Source organism: Acartia tonsa, chromosome 11 (genome assembly GCF_053477335.1).
Source record: "Acartia tonsa isolate MP-2025a chromosome 11, ASM5347733v1, whole genome shotgun sequence".
Taxonomy (NCBI): domain Eukaryota; kingdom Metazoa; phylum Arthropoda; class Copepoda; order Calanoida; family Acartiidae; genus Acartia; species Acartia tonsa.
The window spans coordinates 9,722,111-9,740,604 of record NC_137270.1 but is presented as its reverse complement, the minus strand read 5'-3'; the positions used below and the strand labels follow the sequence as shown (position 1 = coordinate 9,740,604).

General features: G+C 32.2%; 1 protein-coding gene across 1 annotated transcript; it reads right to left on the bottom strand.

Annotated features, from left to right (window-relative positions):
• Positions 1–6,227: 6,227 nt before the first annotated feature.
• LOC145332530 (uncharacterized) lies at positions 6,228–7,890 on the bottom strand. Its single transcript, XM_080177530.1, has 2 exons — positions 6,372–7,890; positions 6,228–6,286 (listed from the first exon to the last, which is right to left on the bottom strand). Exons 1-2 carry the CDS (start codon positions 7,888–7,890, stop codon positions 6,228–6,230), a joined length of 1,578 nt encoding a protein of 525 aa, XP_080033656.1.
• Positions 7,891–18,494: the final 10,604 nt, after the last annotated feature.

Below are 18,494 nucleotides of genomic sequence, written 5' to 3'. Positions count from 1 at the left end.
TTTCTTAAATTGTATTTTGTATTAAAATACCCGTATATTTTTACGTAGACCTCTTTTAGTTTCCGATATAGCAAACCCCCCTTTTTTTCCTCTTCCAATCAGGATTTCAAAGGTCATCCCCCCCACTCCACCCATTTTATTACTGCAAAATCGATAAATAACTATTTGGATGGAGCAACATTTTCTCCTACTCTAATAAAATGGTCCTTCTGGCTGGCTAATATAACAATTCCCCCCCATCCATCCTTTTTATCTCATCTCCTACTCTCCTATGGGAGGAAAGTACTAATAAATAAATGAGAACTAAAGTCGTAACATAAATTTACGACAAAATTTTTACTGTCATAATATCCGTGTTTATTATTTCCATTATGTAAAAATTCTGCTAACTAAACCTCCGTGATTAACACAACATGTTCAATTCCAATTGAAGTAATAAATAAATAAGTATACTAAGATTTAAACACAAACCATTCCTCTTAGTTATGAGTTAATTTATATGATATTTTACAGATTTTTATTTATGAGTTTGCAAATATTTGAAATATACAAACTTATTTATTACCACTGTTGGAATTCATTCTCAGAGAGAGAGAGAGAGAGAGAGAGAGAGAGAGAGAGAGAGAGAGAGAGAGAGAGAGAGAGAGAGAGAGAGAGAGAGAGAGAGAGAGGGGGAGAGGGAGAGGGAGAGGGAGAGGGAGAGAGAGAGAGAGAGAGAGAGAGAGAGAGAGAGAGAGAGAGAGAGAGAGAGAGAGAGAGAGGGAGAGGGGGGTAATGCACGCAAGACTTAAATTTGATATTACAATAACTTATCTTCAATAGTGTAGGAGTTAACGTTTTTGAAATTGAATCAGAAAATACCGAGATAAAATCTACCTATGTTAATATTTTTACAATCCTTAAAATAAAGTATTCTCCTTAATAGGGTAGCATCTCTCATAATTTCCTGAAAGTTTTATAACTATTTTGGGAATGGGTACCACCACCTTCCCAAGAGAATTCGCCCTTAGAAAAAAATACCTACCCTCCTACAATTTTTTTTTACTTTTTTTATGAATTTTAATTTAAAAATGGGTTTTGAAATTTAACTCTCCCCTCCTCAAGTGCCCCTAGAGGCCTTCTGGGGGCGTAGCCTATAATATAAAGTAGTAAGAGTTATTGTCTATAGCAAAGGATCTCACTAACTGCTGAACCGATATGGCTCTCCTTTACATTGAAGCTTCTTACAGGTCATGAGATGGTTTTAGGCTGTTTTCTTTTTATAAAAAAAAGTCTGGGTATGGTATTAGGCTATTTTTCTGCCCTTCCATATACCTTTGAATATAGATCCCATAAATGCTGGGGGCGCATCGGCTAATTTTAATTAGAGAGAGGAACGGAATAAAAGGGGTATTGTACATAATAGTTAAATTTTAACATATAAATCCTAGTTTTCTTTGCTGTAGGGGTTATTGTACAATTGTTGAGTTATGAAGGATGCGAGTTCAAATCCACCTGTATAAATGTTTTTACAATTTGAGAGAGAGAGAAAGGGGCAATGTACGTCTGACTTAAATTTTACTGTTTTATACCTATTCCGTGCTAGTTGGAAGGTTTCGAGTTCAACTCCATTTCAGCTAATATTTTTTTTGATTAGAGAGAGAAATGTTTATGAAAAATGATTATGTTGTCTTTTTTTCGCTATACTTATATGAAAAAAAATCACCATATCTCAATTGTGCTGCTGTGGTCTTGGGGCAAATTTTTACGTAACCTATCTAAGAATTCCAGTTCAAATCCCGGCAAGTAACTTAAAAGATTGTAGCTATCATCCATATAATAAAGTAGCAGGATGTTTGTTTGGCTCTCTGTTTGTTTGTTTGTACCAAGTAATCTCACAAACTACTGAAACGATATAGTTCTCCTTTACAGGAAAGCTTATCATAGTTTCTGGGAAGGTTTGTAACTATTTTGAGAGAGGGTTCCACCACCCTCCTAAGAATAAATTAAAACCAATTTTTAAGCCCGTGCCTTCGACATTTCATGACTAATTCAACTGGCTTTGATCTTATAATTGTATATATTTATATCCGCGAAAAGCTGTTTATAATACAATGCATAAATAGAATTAGAAGAGTAGAAGAATATTTTGAACCCTTTTTTCGTCAAATCTAAGAGAGAACATTCCTAGCAGACAAAAGTATTGTTTACTTTCGACTCAAGCTGATGTGGATTCTTAAAAAATGATAGACTCGCTATTCGATAGTGAGGCAAAATTATTTTTGTGAAAAATCATACAAAAGCACATTAAAAATCTACAAAAATTAAACAAAATCATATGTTAATAACCCTCTTAAGATTTTATTTCATTTTTGTAAATTTTTTTATTCGATTTTGGAGGATTTTTCACAAAAATAATTTTGCCTCACCAGCGAGTTGCCAGCCTAACTTTTTTTTTAAGAATCCAACTTTGTTTCAAGCTTTCAAATTGTAAACGAAATTTTTGGGCAATTAATTCTGATTCCGCAAAGCTTTCTACTAAGAAAATATACTGTTAACAGCTGACTTTTATGTATGTATGAAATGAAAAAAAACATGCCTTCGTAGGAAAATGTGTACATAATTTCAACCAATGAGATCCAATGTAAATTCCGATGCGATTCTCCTATTGGCTCAATCAGACATTCCCTCTCTTTCTTAGTACCGTACCTTTATTATGCATACCTCCATACTCAATGTTATTTTTTTTTGCATATCCTTAAATTTTTTGGAAAAATTCCTTTCTTTTTTAGTCTGGTGGTTAGCGTCAAAGTGTTGTATTACAATGGTTGCAGGATCTAGACCGTGGCGGAAAAATTATTATTTTATTGTGGGATAATTGACATCAAGTTGTTCTTTCCTTTAAAAATAACATATAACAGTAGTGCTTTGAAACTGATTAATGTTTGTTGGATTATAACCGGTTCTCAGCCAAACTGAAAAATTATGAGTGAGGGAGAGAAAGTATTTTATTCTATACCTAAATTTTATTTTACAAAGTCTTGTCTTCTTTAGTGTATGGGTTAACGTGCTAGGGTGTGGATAGGAAGATTGCAGGTTCAACTCCTACTATGTTAAAGTTTTACAATTAGAGAGAGGGAGAGAGAGTATTGTATCCTACACTTAAATTTTCATGCATAAAATCTTGTCTTCTTTAGTGTAGGGGTTATCAAGCTAGGGTATAGATAGGAAGATTGCAGGTTCAACTCCTTCAATGTTAAACTTTTACAATTAGAGAGAGAGAGAGAGAGTATTGTATTTATATATTTAAATTTTCATGCATAATATCATGTCTTCATTAGTGTAGGGGTTATCATGCTAGGGTATTGATAGAAAGAATGTAGGTTTAACTCTGATGTTAAGTTTTGCAATTAGATAGAAAGAGGGAGAGAGAGTATTGTATTCTATACTTAAATTTTCATGCACCAAATCTTGTCTTCTTTAGTGTAGGGGTAATCATGTTAGTGAATCGATAGGAAGATTGCAGGTTCAACTCCTCCAATGTTAAAGTTTTACAATTTTATCAATTGTCATGATATCTACTCTCTAAACAAATTATAAAAAAAGCTTTTTTTTATATTTTAAGTGACTGTTGTTATAATGAAATTTTTAAAATATTTTTACTTTTACCAAATATTAATTGATGTCACAGACATTGAAATTTATATTCAGTGTATGGATAGATTCGAACACACAACCTTCCTACTGGAACCTCACCTCTACCCCTGAGCTAAGTTGATAGACATGAATATCTGTGAAATTTTAAAGTATACAATAAGAAACAAGTTTTTTGTCTACATTGTCTTTTTTCACCTCTGATAATTGGTCTCCTCCATAGCTTATTTATAGAATGTTGGTTTCCTTATCCGTGAGTACCGGGTTCGATTCTCTCCGAGAGGGGCGGGGTTTTTGTTGATGTTAAAAATTGGAGGAATTTATAGAATAAAAGTTGTCGCAAATATAGGTATTAAATAACATTTTCATAAGTAGCGTAGCAATTAGTAACAAATATCTAGTATATTACATCTATTATTTTCTTGAACCTTACGGTAACATGATATCATCAATATTATATTATATTAAAAGGAAACTCTTTCTTTATGATATGTGTAAAATCAAGAATAGAGCTAAATATCCTTATAATAAAGTAACAGGATGTTTGTGTGTTTGTATGTTTGTACCGAAGGATCTCGCTAACCGCTGAACCGATCGGGTTCTCCTTAACAGGGTAGCTTCTCATAGGTCACGGGAAGGTTTATAACTATTTTCTTGGGGGGTGGGACACCCCCACCCCCCCCCAAAAAAAAAATAGTTTTTAAAAAAAATTTAACTAAAATTAAAAATGAGGGGGGGGGCACCCCCCCAAAAAAAAAAATTTTTTTCGCTCCCCCCCCCAAATTTTTATTTTTACTTTTTCTTTCAAAATCTATAATAGGAAATTTAATTATTAAATTCGACTCTCTCCTCAAGTGCCCCAAGAGGCCTCTAGGGGGGTAGCCGCTAGTATAGATATAAAATAGTAACAAACACCATGCGGAAGCTAACCTAAAAAGCCTAGGCACAACATTTCAATTCAGCTTCGTGGATTCTAAGCCACCCGATAAGCCTCACCACAAGCCGCTACCAGTTGCATCCTCTCTTTTAGCTTGAGCGGCCGCTGCAACCAACCATGCAGGCTACACTAAGCATCAGTCTTACAGCCGCAAGAAACTGGTCAGATAAAGAAAGCCAGGTGGATTGGACGAAGAATCGTCCAATCCAATCATCGACTACCATCTGCCACAATCTTTCTGAGCCAACCTAAGGCACTTAAAGCTGCAAAAAGTTTTAAATTAATTCAAAATTTAAGAGTGTACTTTAAAGAAATATGGTGGTAAAGACAAACAAAGGATTATTTATGTATTATTTGTATTACAGAATATGCATATAAATATAATTTATATCGATCAACAATAATTATTAGGATAAAGGAATAGAAAATTAAACATTTTTAAAAGAGAAGCTTTTCTATAATTAGGGTCGGTCCGTCCGTCCATACGTCCGTCCGTCCGTCCAAGATGTACCTGTACCTGTACCAGCTCTTCATTCCACCTGGGAACATAAGGCTGCAACAAGGGCTCTCCATCCATTTCTATTCTGTGCCTCTGTCTCTACTTCATCCAAGGTTAGGTTAGCTTTTTGAAGATCAGCTTCTATAGTCCTTCTCCACGTTCCTTTTGGCTTTCCCCTTTTCCTCTGTCCTTCTGGTACCCATTTAAAGGTTTGTTTAGTAAGCCTTCTATTGCTCATGCGTAATACATGTCCAAGCCAAGAAAGACGTTTTTTCTTTATTTGTAATGACATTGCTTCACTATTTGTTCTTTTGTGTAAATTTTTATTAGATATTCTCTCAGGCCAATATATTCTACATATTCTTCGTAGACATGTATTATGAAATGCATCTAGTTTCTTGAAATTTTGTACATTTTCTCTCCAACATTCAGAACCATACATTAGTATTGATTTAACATTACTATTGTATATTCTAATTTTGGTTCTCTCGCTGTATTTATTGGATTTCCAAACTGGTTTTAAGATAGCAAAAGTTGCACTTGCTTTATTAATTCTTGATTTAATATCTGCTGCTGCGCCCTCCTTTGGGTTTATAATACTACCCAGGTATGTAAATTCTTCAACTACTTCAATTGTATTATTGTCAACAATAATAGGTGCTACAGCATTGTCATTTGATATGTACATGGCTTTAGTTTTGTCAGCATTAATAATCAAACCTGTCTGTTCAGCAAAATTTGATAGTCTGCTGGTTTTGTTTTGTAAATTAGTTATGCAATCTGCAAGAATTGCAAGATCATCAGCAAAATCAAGGTCATCAACATTTGCTGCATGCCATCTAAGACCGTTGCTTCCTTCATTGGTTTGTCTCATTACCCAGTCAATAACAATAAGAAAGAGTATGGGTGAGATAATACACCCTTGTCGAACTCCTGTTTGCACCTCAAACCAATCAGATAATTGTGTATTGAGATCCACACAACACTCAAATTTGTTGTAGAACAATTTTATCAAATTTACAATTTTTGCAGGAATTCCATAGTTTCTGAGAATTCTCCAAATGGCTACTCTACATATAGAGTCAAAAGCCTTTTTGAAATCTACAAAATTGATGAATAAAGGTTTTTGCCATTCTGAAGCTTGTTCTATAATATCTCTTAGAGCAAAAATTTGGTCAATACAACCTCTTGACTTTCTAAATCCAGCTTGTTCTTCTCTTAGTAATAAGTCAATTTCATCTTCAATTCGAAATAAAAGTATTTTACAGAAAACTTTGCTTGCAATGGACAAAAGAGTTATACCTCTCCAGTTGTCACAATTGCTTAAATCACCTTTTTTAGGAAGCTTTGTTATAACACCTTTGCACCAATCTTCAGGTATAGTTTCTTCCATCCAAATAGCGCGAAATAGATCAGATAAGTATTTGGTGGAAGTATCCAAGTCTGCTTTTAAAATTTCAGCTTGAATAAGATCGATTCCTGGTGATTTATTAGATTTTAAAGATTCAATAGCTCTTCTGACTTCTGCATCTGTTGGAGCATCAACATTTATATCTAAGTCATTGTCTGCACTTTCAGGATCAGCTATGGTTAGTGGTTCAGGTCTATTCAGAACTTCTTTGAAATGCTCTACCCATCTATCAGCTTTTTCACGTTCTGTGGTGAGTATTTGACCTTGTTTATTTTTAAGTGTATTTGAAGATGCTGGTTTCTTTCCAGCTAGGAGCTTGGTAATTCTATAAAGTTCTCTTGAATCACCATGAATGGCAGCTGTTTCTGCCTTACCAGCAAGATCTTCAATGTAATCACGCTTATCTTTTCTGGCACTCCTTTTGACTTTTCTATCCTGTTCACTATATTCTGCTTTTAGTTCTTCTTTTGTCTCAGGTGAATTTGTTCCCAACATCTTAGTTTTAATTTTCTTTCTTTCATCAATCTTTGACCATGTCTCATTGGAAATCCATGGCTTAGATTTGTTCTTTTTGAAACCAAGAACATTTTCAGATGTTTTTTGAAAAGCTAATTTGAAATTGTTCCACTTTCCTTCAACAGAATTATCTTCTTCTGTTTGAGATTCTTCTTCATTCTCAAGAATTTGAAAGCGGTTTCTCAGCTCTAATTTGAATTGCTGTTTAATGTCATTATTCTTTAGTTTATTTGTATCGTACTTTCTCCTTGTTGGATTAGCAGGATTTTCCGACTTTCTCAATTTAAGTTTGAGAGTTCCTACAAGGAGGTAGTGGTCACTGTGGACATCAGCACCTCTGTAGACACGTACATCTTGAAGAGAGTTTCTCCATTTTTTGTTGATGGTAAAATGGTCAATCTGGTTTTTGGTAATTCCATCTGGAGATGTCCAGGTTTCTTTGTGAATCCTTTTGTGAGGGAAAATTGTACCACCAATAACAAGATTATTATTAGTGCACAGTTCACAAAACCTTTCTCCATTGTCATTTATGACTCCAAGACCATGTTTACCCATCACTTGCTCCCTTCCACTATTATTGCTTCCAACCTTGGCATTCATATCACCAAGTACAATAAGGACATCATGACTTGGAACAAGATCAATTTCTCTTTGGAGAATTTCATAGAAATTGTCTTTATCATCATCTGTTGCTTGGTTGGTTGGAGCATAACATTGAATTATAGTGGTTTTGGCATATTTGGAATTGAACCTGGCTTTGATTAGCCGGTCATTGATGGGTTTCCATTCTAGAAGGCATTTTGAAAATTGCTTTCTAATTGCAATTCCTACACCTCTAATGCATTGATCTGCATTTCCAGAGAAAAGTAGTGTAGTTCCATCTTCTAGCAGCATTTTACCACTATCTTTTAGTCTACATTCACTGAGACATAGTATATCAAGTTTGTAAACTTTCATTTCTCGTAGAATTTGGTTTGACTTTGAGCAGTCACACATGGTTCTAACGTTCCATGTTCCAATTTGTAAATTTTGTTTGGGACCTAGAAGACTCCTCCTCTCGCACCTAACTTCCTCCCAGAGGCTTTCATTAGGCACGGTCATATTGTCACCATGATGACCATGGGGACCAATAGAGCCAGCCTGTGTACCCGCGTGGTTATCATTAGCTCTTGTTACAGTTCCGTAAACTTGTGGTGTTTTTAAAGTGTTGGGTAGTTAGCCCAACGACCAACCCCCAACCTGGGGGACCAGGAGGTGTGTTCTGTCTGATATCTCCCTGGCAGTCTGTCTGTTGTCGTTGAACGTTTACAGCATAGCCTTCCAGCTCCTTGATACACTGTGCAGGTGGACCAACTTGCAGGGACACCTCTCCCACCTAATTTAGGCATGTTAGAATTGTCCTATCGATTTCAAACTTTGCATAGTGATTCCTGTAGTAGTTAGGTACGATTTAGAAAGCGTAGCAACCCAATAATCATTACCAGAATGTCCGTACGTCCATTTAAAACATGTTGATTTTTCTACTTTTTTAACAACAACTTTTTATGTTATCTAATCACCCGTTTAATCTGATTTTTGGTACATTGATTCCTGGGACAACAAAAAACAATATTTTAAGCGAAACAACTCTATAATCAAGTCCTAAAGATGTAAGTATGTCCATAAACATTATCCTGTATCAAGCAGTTTTTCAACAAATTTACTTACAATTTTGCTTCGACTCTTATACTTTTATATTCTAATTATTCAGTTCAGACACTATACAAGTTTTAATGTCCGTTTGTCCTACCGTTTCAGTGCTTCGCTTTTATGGATGTTGTCATCCTTGTTTTAAAAAACATACTAACGTTCAAAGTAATTATTCATTTCACGATATCTAATGTGAAAAAACTAGCGACTACAAAGAATTAAAGTTTTGGATTTGTTTAAAGATCAGGGAGGAAGGGGATATTGTGGTGTTAATTACACTAGTCCCCAAAATTTTATAATAACTTTTTGTTATTCGTTGACTTAACAACTTTGGGACCGTTTATTAAATTTTGGTTTATTGGTTTATTCAGTCGAGTGTCTAAACTTTTCAACCACGAATTGTAATGTACAGAAGTGGTGATTTTGTATATTATCATTGGGAATGTACTTCAATTAATCGGGCACTGTCTTCTCACTGTGAAAAGATGCTCTATCACAAAATAATCTTAAACCATAATTTTCTTCCCCTAATTGTCAAAGTCTATTTTTAGTGTATCTAACTCTAGAGAGATGCATATTATTCATTTATTATCATATGGATAGTTTATGATAATTATTTTTAGTAACTTTGTCAAAAGGGAAACTCTTCTATAACTAGTGTCGGTCCGTACGTCCGATAATACATCCGTAAGTAACGAATAGCTTTCATTAATAAAAATCTTCTCGGGGAAAGTTGATACAACCAATGATAGCTAAATTTCTGGGTTTCATTTTAAAAAGGCTTTTGATATATGACAAATTATAATTTTTTCACAATGAAATTTTCTTTAATTATGTAAGTATTTTTTGGCAATTTTAACACAAATAATATAAATTACTTTCAATTTCCTAAAGAATGGGAGGGCAACCTATTCTTAAAAATATAAACTATATTTCTAATTTAAAAGTAAGAAATTTACAAACTATTAATCATATGTAGAAGTAGATTTTTTTGTATTGAGGCGTTCTCAGTAAGAGTTTGTAAACAGCTAAATAAATTAGATTCATTTTTTACCAGGGACAAGTTTTAAGCTATTTGGTGAAAGAGAGAACATCTGTTTTGTTGGCATCCTTTAATTTCTTTTTTTTTGTTTTGTAGAAAAATCGTCTCTGGAAATTTTAATTATTTTTCAATGTTCATTTTTCAATTTAAAATGCATCTAGAAACCATTATTTTCTTTCATATTATATTACCTAAAAACTAATTTTCTTCTTTTTAGAAATGGTTTTATGAAACGTATTTTAATAACTCAATATTTTTTTAGGGTACCGCTGTAGCTATATAATTAGGCTATGATCCTACGTCCATACTAAAACTACTATAACGTTCTTGTGTATTGGCGACTGTTAAATGAATTTAAACCATTTAATTAAACTATAATAAAAGTATCCAACTTTTTTGAGACAAAGTTGGAAAAACGAGTTAATGAAAGTCTGGGTACCTAAATAATTACAATCCCTTTCTATGTATCTGTTCTACTAAATAATTATCAGAGATCTAAAGTAATAAAACAATGATAAGATTACAATTAGTGGTTGAAACGTTTGGAAACTCATCTTAATGAACCAACCAATCATAATTCAATAAAAGTCCCCAAAGTTGTTAAATCAACGAATAAGAAAACGTTATTATAAACAGCCAATTGTCCCCTTTTTCCTTCCTAATCATCCTTGTTAGTAATGACAGTGTCCTTACAATACAAGGACGAACCAAATTATAACTGACAAAAATCTTTTCCAACTTTTAATTATAATCCACACTAATATAATGCAAATGTGCATTGCAATCTTCCTTTCAAACTGGTCAAGTAAATTGGGATGAAAAATAGCTGCAAGTTTAAGCTATAATATTAGCGACTGCGCCCCTAGTATCTAAGAGCTTTGCTTTAAAGGGAGAAGCCAAAAATAATCTAAAACCATCCTCAGCCTTAAATCTAAAAAATTACAGCCCAAAAACATCCCTGGAGAAAGACTAAACTACATAACTTTTGTGTCACTTTTGAGGAAGACGATTACCTTTTCTCCCATCTCTTTTGAAGAGATTTTCTTCCCCCTTCCCCTTTTCTTTTCCCTTTATATGACGTCATATAGGAATCGTCTTCCTCAAAAGTGACACAAAAGTTATGTAGTTCAGTCTTTCTCTAAATCGGAACAGTAGTTATAGAAATCTTAAGCCACAGACAAAAAAGATTACTTCTTTATATAATTGTTTATTTATTGTCCATTGTCTTCAAGAAATCCAACCAAAATGATTCTTCTTTAAAGTGAAGCTTCTTATTGGTCAAGGGGAAGTTTATAATAAGAATCAAATAACAAAAAACAAAATAAAATTGATGTCAATATATATTTTGAAATTTGTTGCTTGTAATGGCTTGTCTGATTGGTTGATGCTTTAAATATAGTTTCATAATAAAGGTTAAAGCTATAGTCTGACTGATAATAAATGCTGTAAGCTTCAAATTTCTAAAACTGCTGTAAAGGTGCAACACCTAATGTATGCACAGTAAAGAGTTTGAGTGATATTATAACTAGGAACAATACAGTTTCATAGAATCATTAAAACATCATTGAAAAAAATTCCATGTACTGATAACATAAAAAAAGCATCAATAAAATGTTAGTACAGTTTGTTTTTTTTAACCTAGAAAACCTTTTAAAGAAAAAAAAATCTGTCTAATTGATGTTAAATTACAAAGAAAGACAATAAATTAATTAGTCTCATCCCTATTTTTTTGTCTAATAAAACAGTAAAATTACTATTAACTACCGTTATCTTTAAATCGACGTACAACCGAAAATAAATTAAGATTTTGAATGTATAAAGGAACAAAATATACATTTTTGGTTTAATTTCTAGTACTAACGAGTGTGCCTTATCTAACCCTACGGGATAATTTTTATAAATTTTGAGTTCTTTCTTACCTAACTTAATTAACCTTAAATCGATACTGTATTTTTTAAGTTTGTTGTTGTTTATTTTTAAAAAAATTGCTTTTCAAAGTTTAAGTACATGGATAAATGTACTTTGATTGTATCACTCTAATGATATTATGACTATAGAAATGTATAAAGATGTAATTTAGATTAGGACTCATGAAATCCTAAGTTGCAAACTACAGAGTGTGCACATGTTCTTTTTTAAAAAAAGTATAACACGTGACAATAATAGAGATTAAAATAAAAGAACTGAGAAGGCTGGGATCAAATAAGTGTATGTTCATGGGGTTGGGACCCTGTGCCGACTTTCAATTGGGTCTTTCAATGTCAGCTAAAAGTGTCGAAAATATTAAAGCAGCCAAGTCGCTACAAAATAGCACAAAATAATTTGCTAGCAGACGAAAAAAAACGCTTTTATATCAGGAAATAAAGTCGACATAAATGATATCACCCTGTACATAGACGTCCAAGGGGGGGGGGGTAAAGTGGGAATTACCCAACCCCCCCCCAAACAATTTTGGGGGGTAAATACCCCCCCGCCCCAAAAGAAAAAATCTCTAACAAAAAAAATTTTGCGTGCTTCGCGCGCATTTTTAATACTAAATATAATAAAATTTAAATTTACCCCCACCCCCAACAATTTTACCCCGGGGGTAAATTTTTGGGGGGGTAAACAAAATTTACCCCTGCCAACAGATTTCAAGGGGGGGGGGGAATTGACCCCCCCCCCCAAAAAAAAAGCTTTGGCGCCCCTGACCCTGTAGATAATGTTTCATTCGCTAGCAAAACTATCATTTAGATAATATATTTATTAACTTTTTTGGACTAACATTTTTTTGTAGTTTTGTTGAAAAGTACAATTTCTTTAATTTTTGTTTCATTAGCTAAATAGGTCTTTATATACTTTTTACTCGGTACTTTACAGTTATTTTATTTAAATTAAAATAGCTTGGAAAATATATTTAAGTATGATTAAGAATCCATCTCATTTCCGTTGGATTAGAATCGGTTCTAGGCAATAATAAAATCATTTATCTTATCGTATAATAGAGAATTGTCCACGAAAAAGAACATAAGATTGATCCAAAAAATTAATCTTTGAAATTTTATTGTACTATCCGCGTAAACTGTCTGTAATACGATGCGATAGATAACTAATACAGCAAGTATAATATCATATAGGATATGATTTTAGTTTAAATTAGGTTGATAGTTTAAAACACATTTTAAAAAGTATTTGAAATATAAGTTGAGTTTAAATTGCATGATCTAACCCCAAAACTATTTGAAAGCTCATCATTTTTAACTTATTTTAATTAAAATTTATCACAAAATTATAAGACTTCTTTTTAGATTTTTTTCCCATACAATGATATACTTAATGGTCCTATTCATTAATTCAAAAAAATAACTGATTATGATAATTATATAATCTGGTTTTGATTATAGAGTTCCTGTAAAATAAACTACATGAACTTTCATTTATAGTTATCAAAGATTAGTATAAACTCTTTTACCTTTCATATATTTTAGGGTTGGCGGCAATCCGGATCCGGGATCCGGAATCCGCCCAATTTTTGTTCAATTTTGAGATCCGAATCCGGAATCCGTTTTTTAATAGCGGATTCGGATTCTTAATTGGTAGGCTAAAATTAGCGTCTTGAGTTTTTTCTTTCAACTCCCGCTTTTTGAATGCAAAGATTATCATCATTATATATAAAATCTTTTAAAATCTGGTTCGATTCTCGTAAGTGAATTATAGAGAACACCAAGAAAATTAATTTTTATGACATATGTAGCACTTAATTTTTAAAAAAAGCCTTTTAAATATTGCTAGAATCCGGAATCCGAAACCCGCCAAATTAAGAATCCGGAATCCGCGGGAATCCGCAATTTTTGTTGACGGATTTTTGTATGAATCTGAATCCGGTCCAAAAATTTGACGGATTGCCATCCCTAATATATTTACTATTGATTAAAAGTTTCTTTATATTGAAAAGAGTATTTTAGATAGATTTTTTGCACCTAATACTAGGTTTTCATAAAATATAACTAATTTTATATTTATTTTAGCAAATTTATTACATGGATAATAATGTAAATTGTTCATTTACAGCATATTAACAGTCTGATTTTTTTTAAATAATAAGAAAAAAACAGTAAATTTTTTAGATATAATTAATTATTCTACTATTTTATAATCATTGTTAGGATTGGTAACCAGCTACAACCCCCCACCCCTCCTACCCCACCCACATACTTACCTATTTACCTATCAATTAACTCATACGGGTTGCTGTCCATGACACTCTAACGTAAGGTCCAACAACCAAGGATAACTAAGGGTAGCCATATATCTCCTTTTCTGTCCAAACAATTGGGGTATTATGATAAGTAACAGCCAACAGACAACCATTTCTTTGGTTGTCTGGAAGTCCTAACTGTGTTTGGTAATGAGTTTAGCCTATTTTAGTCTTTAATTGCCGCACACCTGACATATAGCAGCAGTAGGAACTATTTTTAACGTCTTTAGTTATGACGCGGTGTTTAGCCAATATTTCAACCTATCACCTCCCCGACGACGAGTGGATGTAGGATCAAATTAACGTATGGAACTTCCTAGTTAGTAGTTATTTGCTGTTTTTAGAAAACGTCTCCTAATACTCTAGTGCATTTTTAGTAGTGCAACTACTTTACAATATATTTCCACATATCAGTAACTTACATGTAGTTATTTATCTTGTTTTATTGATTACTTGATCGCGGAACCTTTGCCTGAAAGGCCTAAAATAGTAGTTATTTTTTAAATTTTATTTGGAAGATATTTAGATTTAGCCTAACTTCAATTAACAAACATCATCTTAATATTTGTTTTTTTCAAGATATAAATATATTGAATTTAGAATCAATACGAACAAGCGACATATTTTAAGTATTAAAAACTCATACATATCTTTTTTTACATTTGCTGAGAATTATCCTTGTTTATTTATCTATATTTAACTATCAATCTATCCATCTGTTTGTATCTGAGTATGATTAAGATACACGTTGCAGTTTTCCTTTCCTGATATAGATTTTTGTAGGTTGTTAATGGTTTATTTTCAATCTTCGAAAAAAATTATGAATTTCATAATTTATACATTACTAGCGGTTACGCCCCTAGAGGCCTCTAGGAGCACTTGATGAGGAGGGAGTTGAATTCGATTTAACAATGTTTTAATTTAGATTTAAAATTAAATTTAAAAAAAAAATTTGGAAGGATGAATTTTTTTTTTAAATTTAAGGAGGGATGAATTCACATCATGTTACTTTATTTTTCTCAACTTTTCGTTAATTTTTATAGTTGCTCAATGTCACAATAGTCAAAATGGTTGTTCTAAAGTTCTTAATTTTAGTACATCTTATTGGGTACTTTCATTTCACATAATCCCCCCCCCTCCCACTCATACTTCAAGCCCCTACAATAAGCCTAAATTACGCATTTCATACTCATCCTACTAACATGCAATTTGTAGCAGTTGCAATCCACTAAATAATATTATACTAACCTACATTTCATTAAAGTGGAAAAGATTTGCTTTCAAGTAAAAGTTCATCTTATATTTTTCTCCCCTTTTCCTACAATTTTTTTTACTCCCTTCTTACACTTTTGTAAAATGATGGACCTAATATAGTGTATTTATTTTTAGTTCTCTATAATCCGTTAAAACCGTTCGTTGTTAGGTACACATGTTGATTTTGAAGCATTTACAGTAGTTTTTTTTTAGTATGACATATTTGTACAAATTTTCGGAATCTTGCTTTCTTAGATGATTAACCAATATATTATAAGCTTAAACGCTCTTAGGACTTTGAATGCACAGAATCTAGTAGCTTTATATCAATCACAGTCCATTGTCGTGTCCATTAAGTTCCCTGCAGACAAACTTTCCTATAACTGAACTTCTAAAAATAGGATGAAACTAATAAATATGAAATATTGTCTCCATATTTTGTAAATCTATTGTGTCTATACTTATAGAGCTTGTTAGAGCTGTAGATGAAGCCAGGAATACTAATTTACATTTTTTCTCCCCTCAAATTTTTTCTATTTCTTTATATTTTTAATACTTTTTTCTAGCAGAAAAGGAGTTTTAGATATAAACAAATTACATGACAATAATTTAGATACTAAATGTAAGTTATTATTGAGATCTGTTTGATGTTAGACAGAACGTTCATCTAAAATTCCTATATTAGAATTATTGCATTGCAAATAGTTTTTTTATTTTTTTTTTTTAGTTACAAGCGGCTGATCCCTTAGCTATTATGGCTTTGTATTCAAAGCGCAGAGAAATAGTCTATTATAGAATTGCTTGTCTAAATTTTGATATATTGTCAGATTAAAATCAAACGCTTTGTTAAAATCAAACTAGCTTTAATTAACAACTATTTATGGATGCATGAAATATGGACAAATTTAATATTTATTTCTATACGTGATTAATACTTTTTCTTACTATCTATCTATCTATCTAACTATCTATATCTGTCTATCTATCTATCTATCTGTGTACTAAATGGTCGTGACTATTATCTCTATCATTAACTCCCCACTTCTGAATCAAATTGATTCTATTTACAGTTAGCCTACAATTCAACAAATACCAATGGAAGTGAAATACAAAAATTTTGCTTTAATGGTAGCTATTTTTACTCACAGGGGAATAGTTTTTGTCTTCGTGATCCTTGGTTATAGGGAAAAATTACTCTACAAGTTAGACATAAAGGCATGTCCATAAGATTACTAAGTATGATCAATGATAAACCAACAGTTTACTGTAGGAAGCATTTGAGATTTGTTCTAACTTTTAGTTGCAACATCGCTTAAAAGAATATACTTTTAATTTTTAATTTTAGATTATTGTAAGTTAAGGTTAGGAGAGCCCTGCATTCAGGGAAAGTGTCCAGTATGGAAAGGGCCTTCTGGGTTTAAAGCCATCAACAGGGGCTAAAAATATATTATTTTCAACAGGTAATAATGAAGAAGAAGGGAGCTCAGAAGTTTCAAAAAAAATTAAATGAAAGCACCAAACTTTAGATGATACTTAAAACAAAAATGTTTAAATGTATGAACATACTATTTTCCACAGATTCATGGGAAATAAAAAGAGAGGGTGGGAAAAGAGAAAAATAAAAAGGAGAAAGAGAGAGAAAGAGAGAGAAATGGGTTAGAGAATAAATTGAGATAAAAATCCTTGCCAAAGGCTATATGTAGCAAAGTTAGGCAGAATAATTTAATTTATTAGCGCTCATTTATGCCGTTTTGGATTTACTTGTGAAATAAACATTGGTATATATTAAATCAATACTATTCAGAAAATTAACCCTTTGATTGCACTAGCTTCCTCTAAAAGTCTTAATTGTGTATGGTTTTCATTTAGTTCTGGCAACGGCAACAGCTACCACTTAAAAAGTTATGTTGATCTTGTTGCAATACATCCGTCATAAAAGCAATGAATTTTAATTCATCATCTTTATAACTTCCAACCAATTGGTATCAATTATCCAAGAAAAAGATCATTAGAAAGTAAACTAGTTAACCAATTTTATGATCAGGTTCTCTAATTCGTTGGTTTAAAAATTTCCGGGCTTTTATATTGCATCGTCCAAATATTTTACCAATTATATAAGTCCACAGGATAAGGTAATTTTCTTGAACATAATGAGTCGGGTACATTAATTGTTTATCAATTGTCTTCTCCTCAGATCATTTCAATTATGACTACTCAGATTTAATCTTCAAAATTTTGAATCGCCTAATTGTTTTGTGTTAGAAGTATTTCATTAAAAAATATTAAAGTTATAAGGAAGCTGTTAGCTAATTGGCCCTTCCTTAGATAACCGATGTAATATTAGCCTTTGTCTATGAGAGCTTCCTACATATATCTTTATCTGATGTTTTCTCCAGCTTTTAAGCTATCCGCCTACTCATCTAAAGCAATCTATGAAAAGAAAATATTAGAGGCTCTAACTTTCTTTGTTTCTTAATTTGTCTGGACTGAGTGAAATGGATAATAAGATGTAGAGAATTAGAACAGGGCAGACAAAATTTGCTCATAAAAGTTATTGAAGCAGCTTGTAATGCCTCTAAAAAAATGATGTTATATAATACAAATGACCAATGATAAGCCAGTATACATTGTAATTGACTAATGGTAAAATGGGAAGAATTATGACCCAACCTATTCCCTAATAAAAAAAGTTCATTATCATTGTAATTCTTTCGAAATGACAGTAATTTACGCAAGGCAAATTAGTTGTCTTTTAGATAAAGCATTATATATATTCTTCTATACTTCATATTAACATGTAATTTCAATATAATAATTAATTGTCTATGTGATTTACTCATAACAGGATTGAAGAGTTATTGAATAAAAGTTCTATTATTATTATTATTATTATGTAGGAAACTTATTTTGACTAAAAAATGATTAAGAACTTGGCTGCTCTATTTCATTGGTAATTAGTACTAATAGACGAAGTATTAAAAACATAGAAATTAAGTAAAGAGAATCTTTTCTAACAATTTTTTTTAATGTAAAAGACAGATAAATAGATATATTTATCTATAATACAAAGTAGAATGATGTCTGTCCGTCCGTCTGTCTGTCTGTCTGTCCGTCCGTCCGTCCGTCCCTTAAGATCTTGGTAACCACTGAACCGATCGGATTCTACTCTTCAGGTTTTTTTTTTGTTGGTGGGAGACCCCCAACCACCCCAAAAACCAAAACTTTCCCCCCCCCCCTTTTAAAAAAATAATTTGCTGAAGATTTCCTTGGTTATTT

Coding starts and splice junctions, on each gene's coding strand:
- LOC145332530 (XM_080177530.1), bottom strand. CDS start 7,890: ATGCTGCTAGAAGATGGAACTACACTACTTTTCTCTGGAAATGCAGAT. Junction 6,287..6,371: donor CAATTGTGACAACTGGAGAG/GTATAACTCTTT, acceptor CTTATTACTAAG/AGAAGAACAAGCTGGATTTA.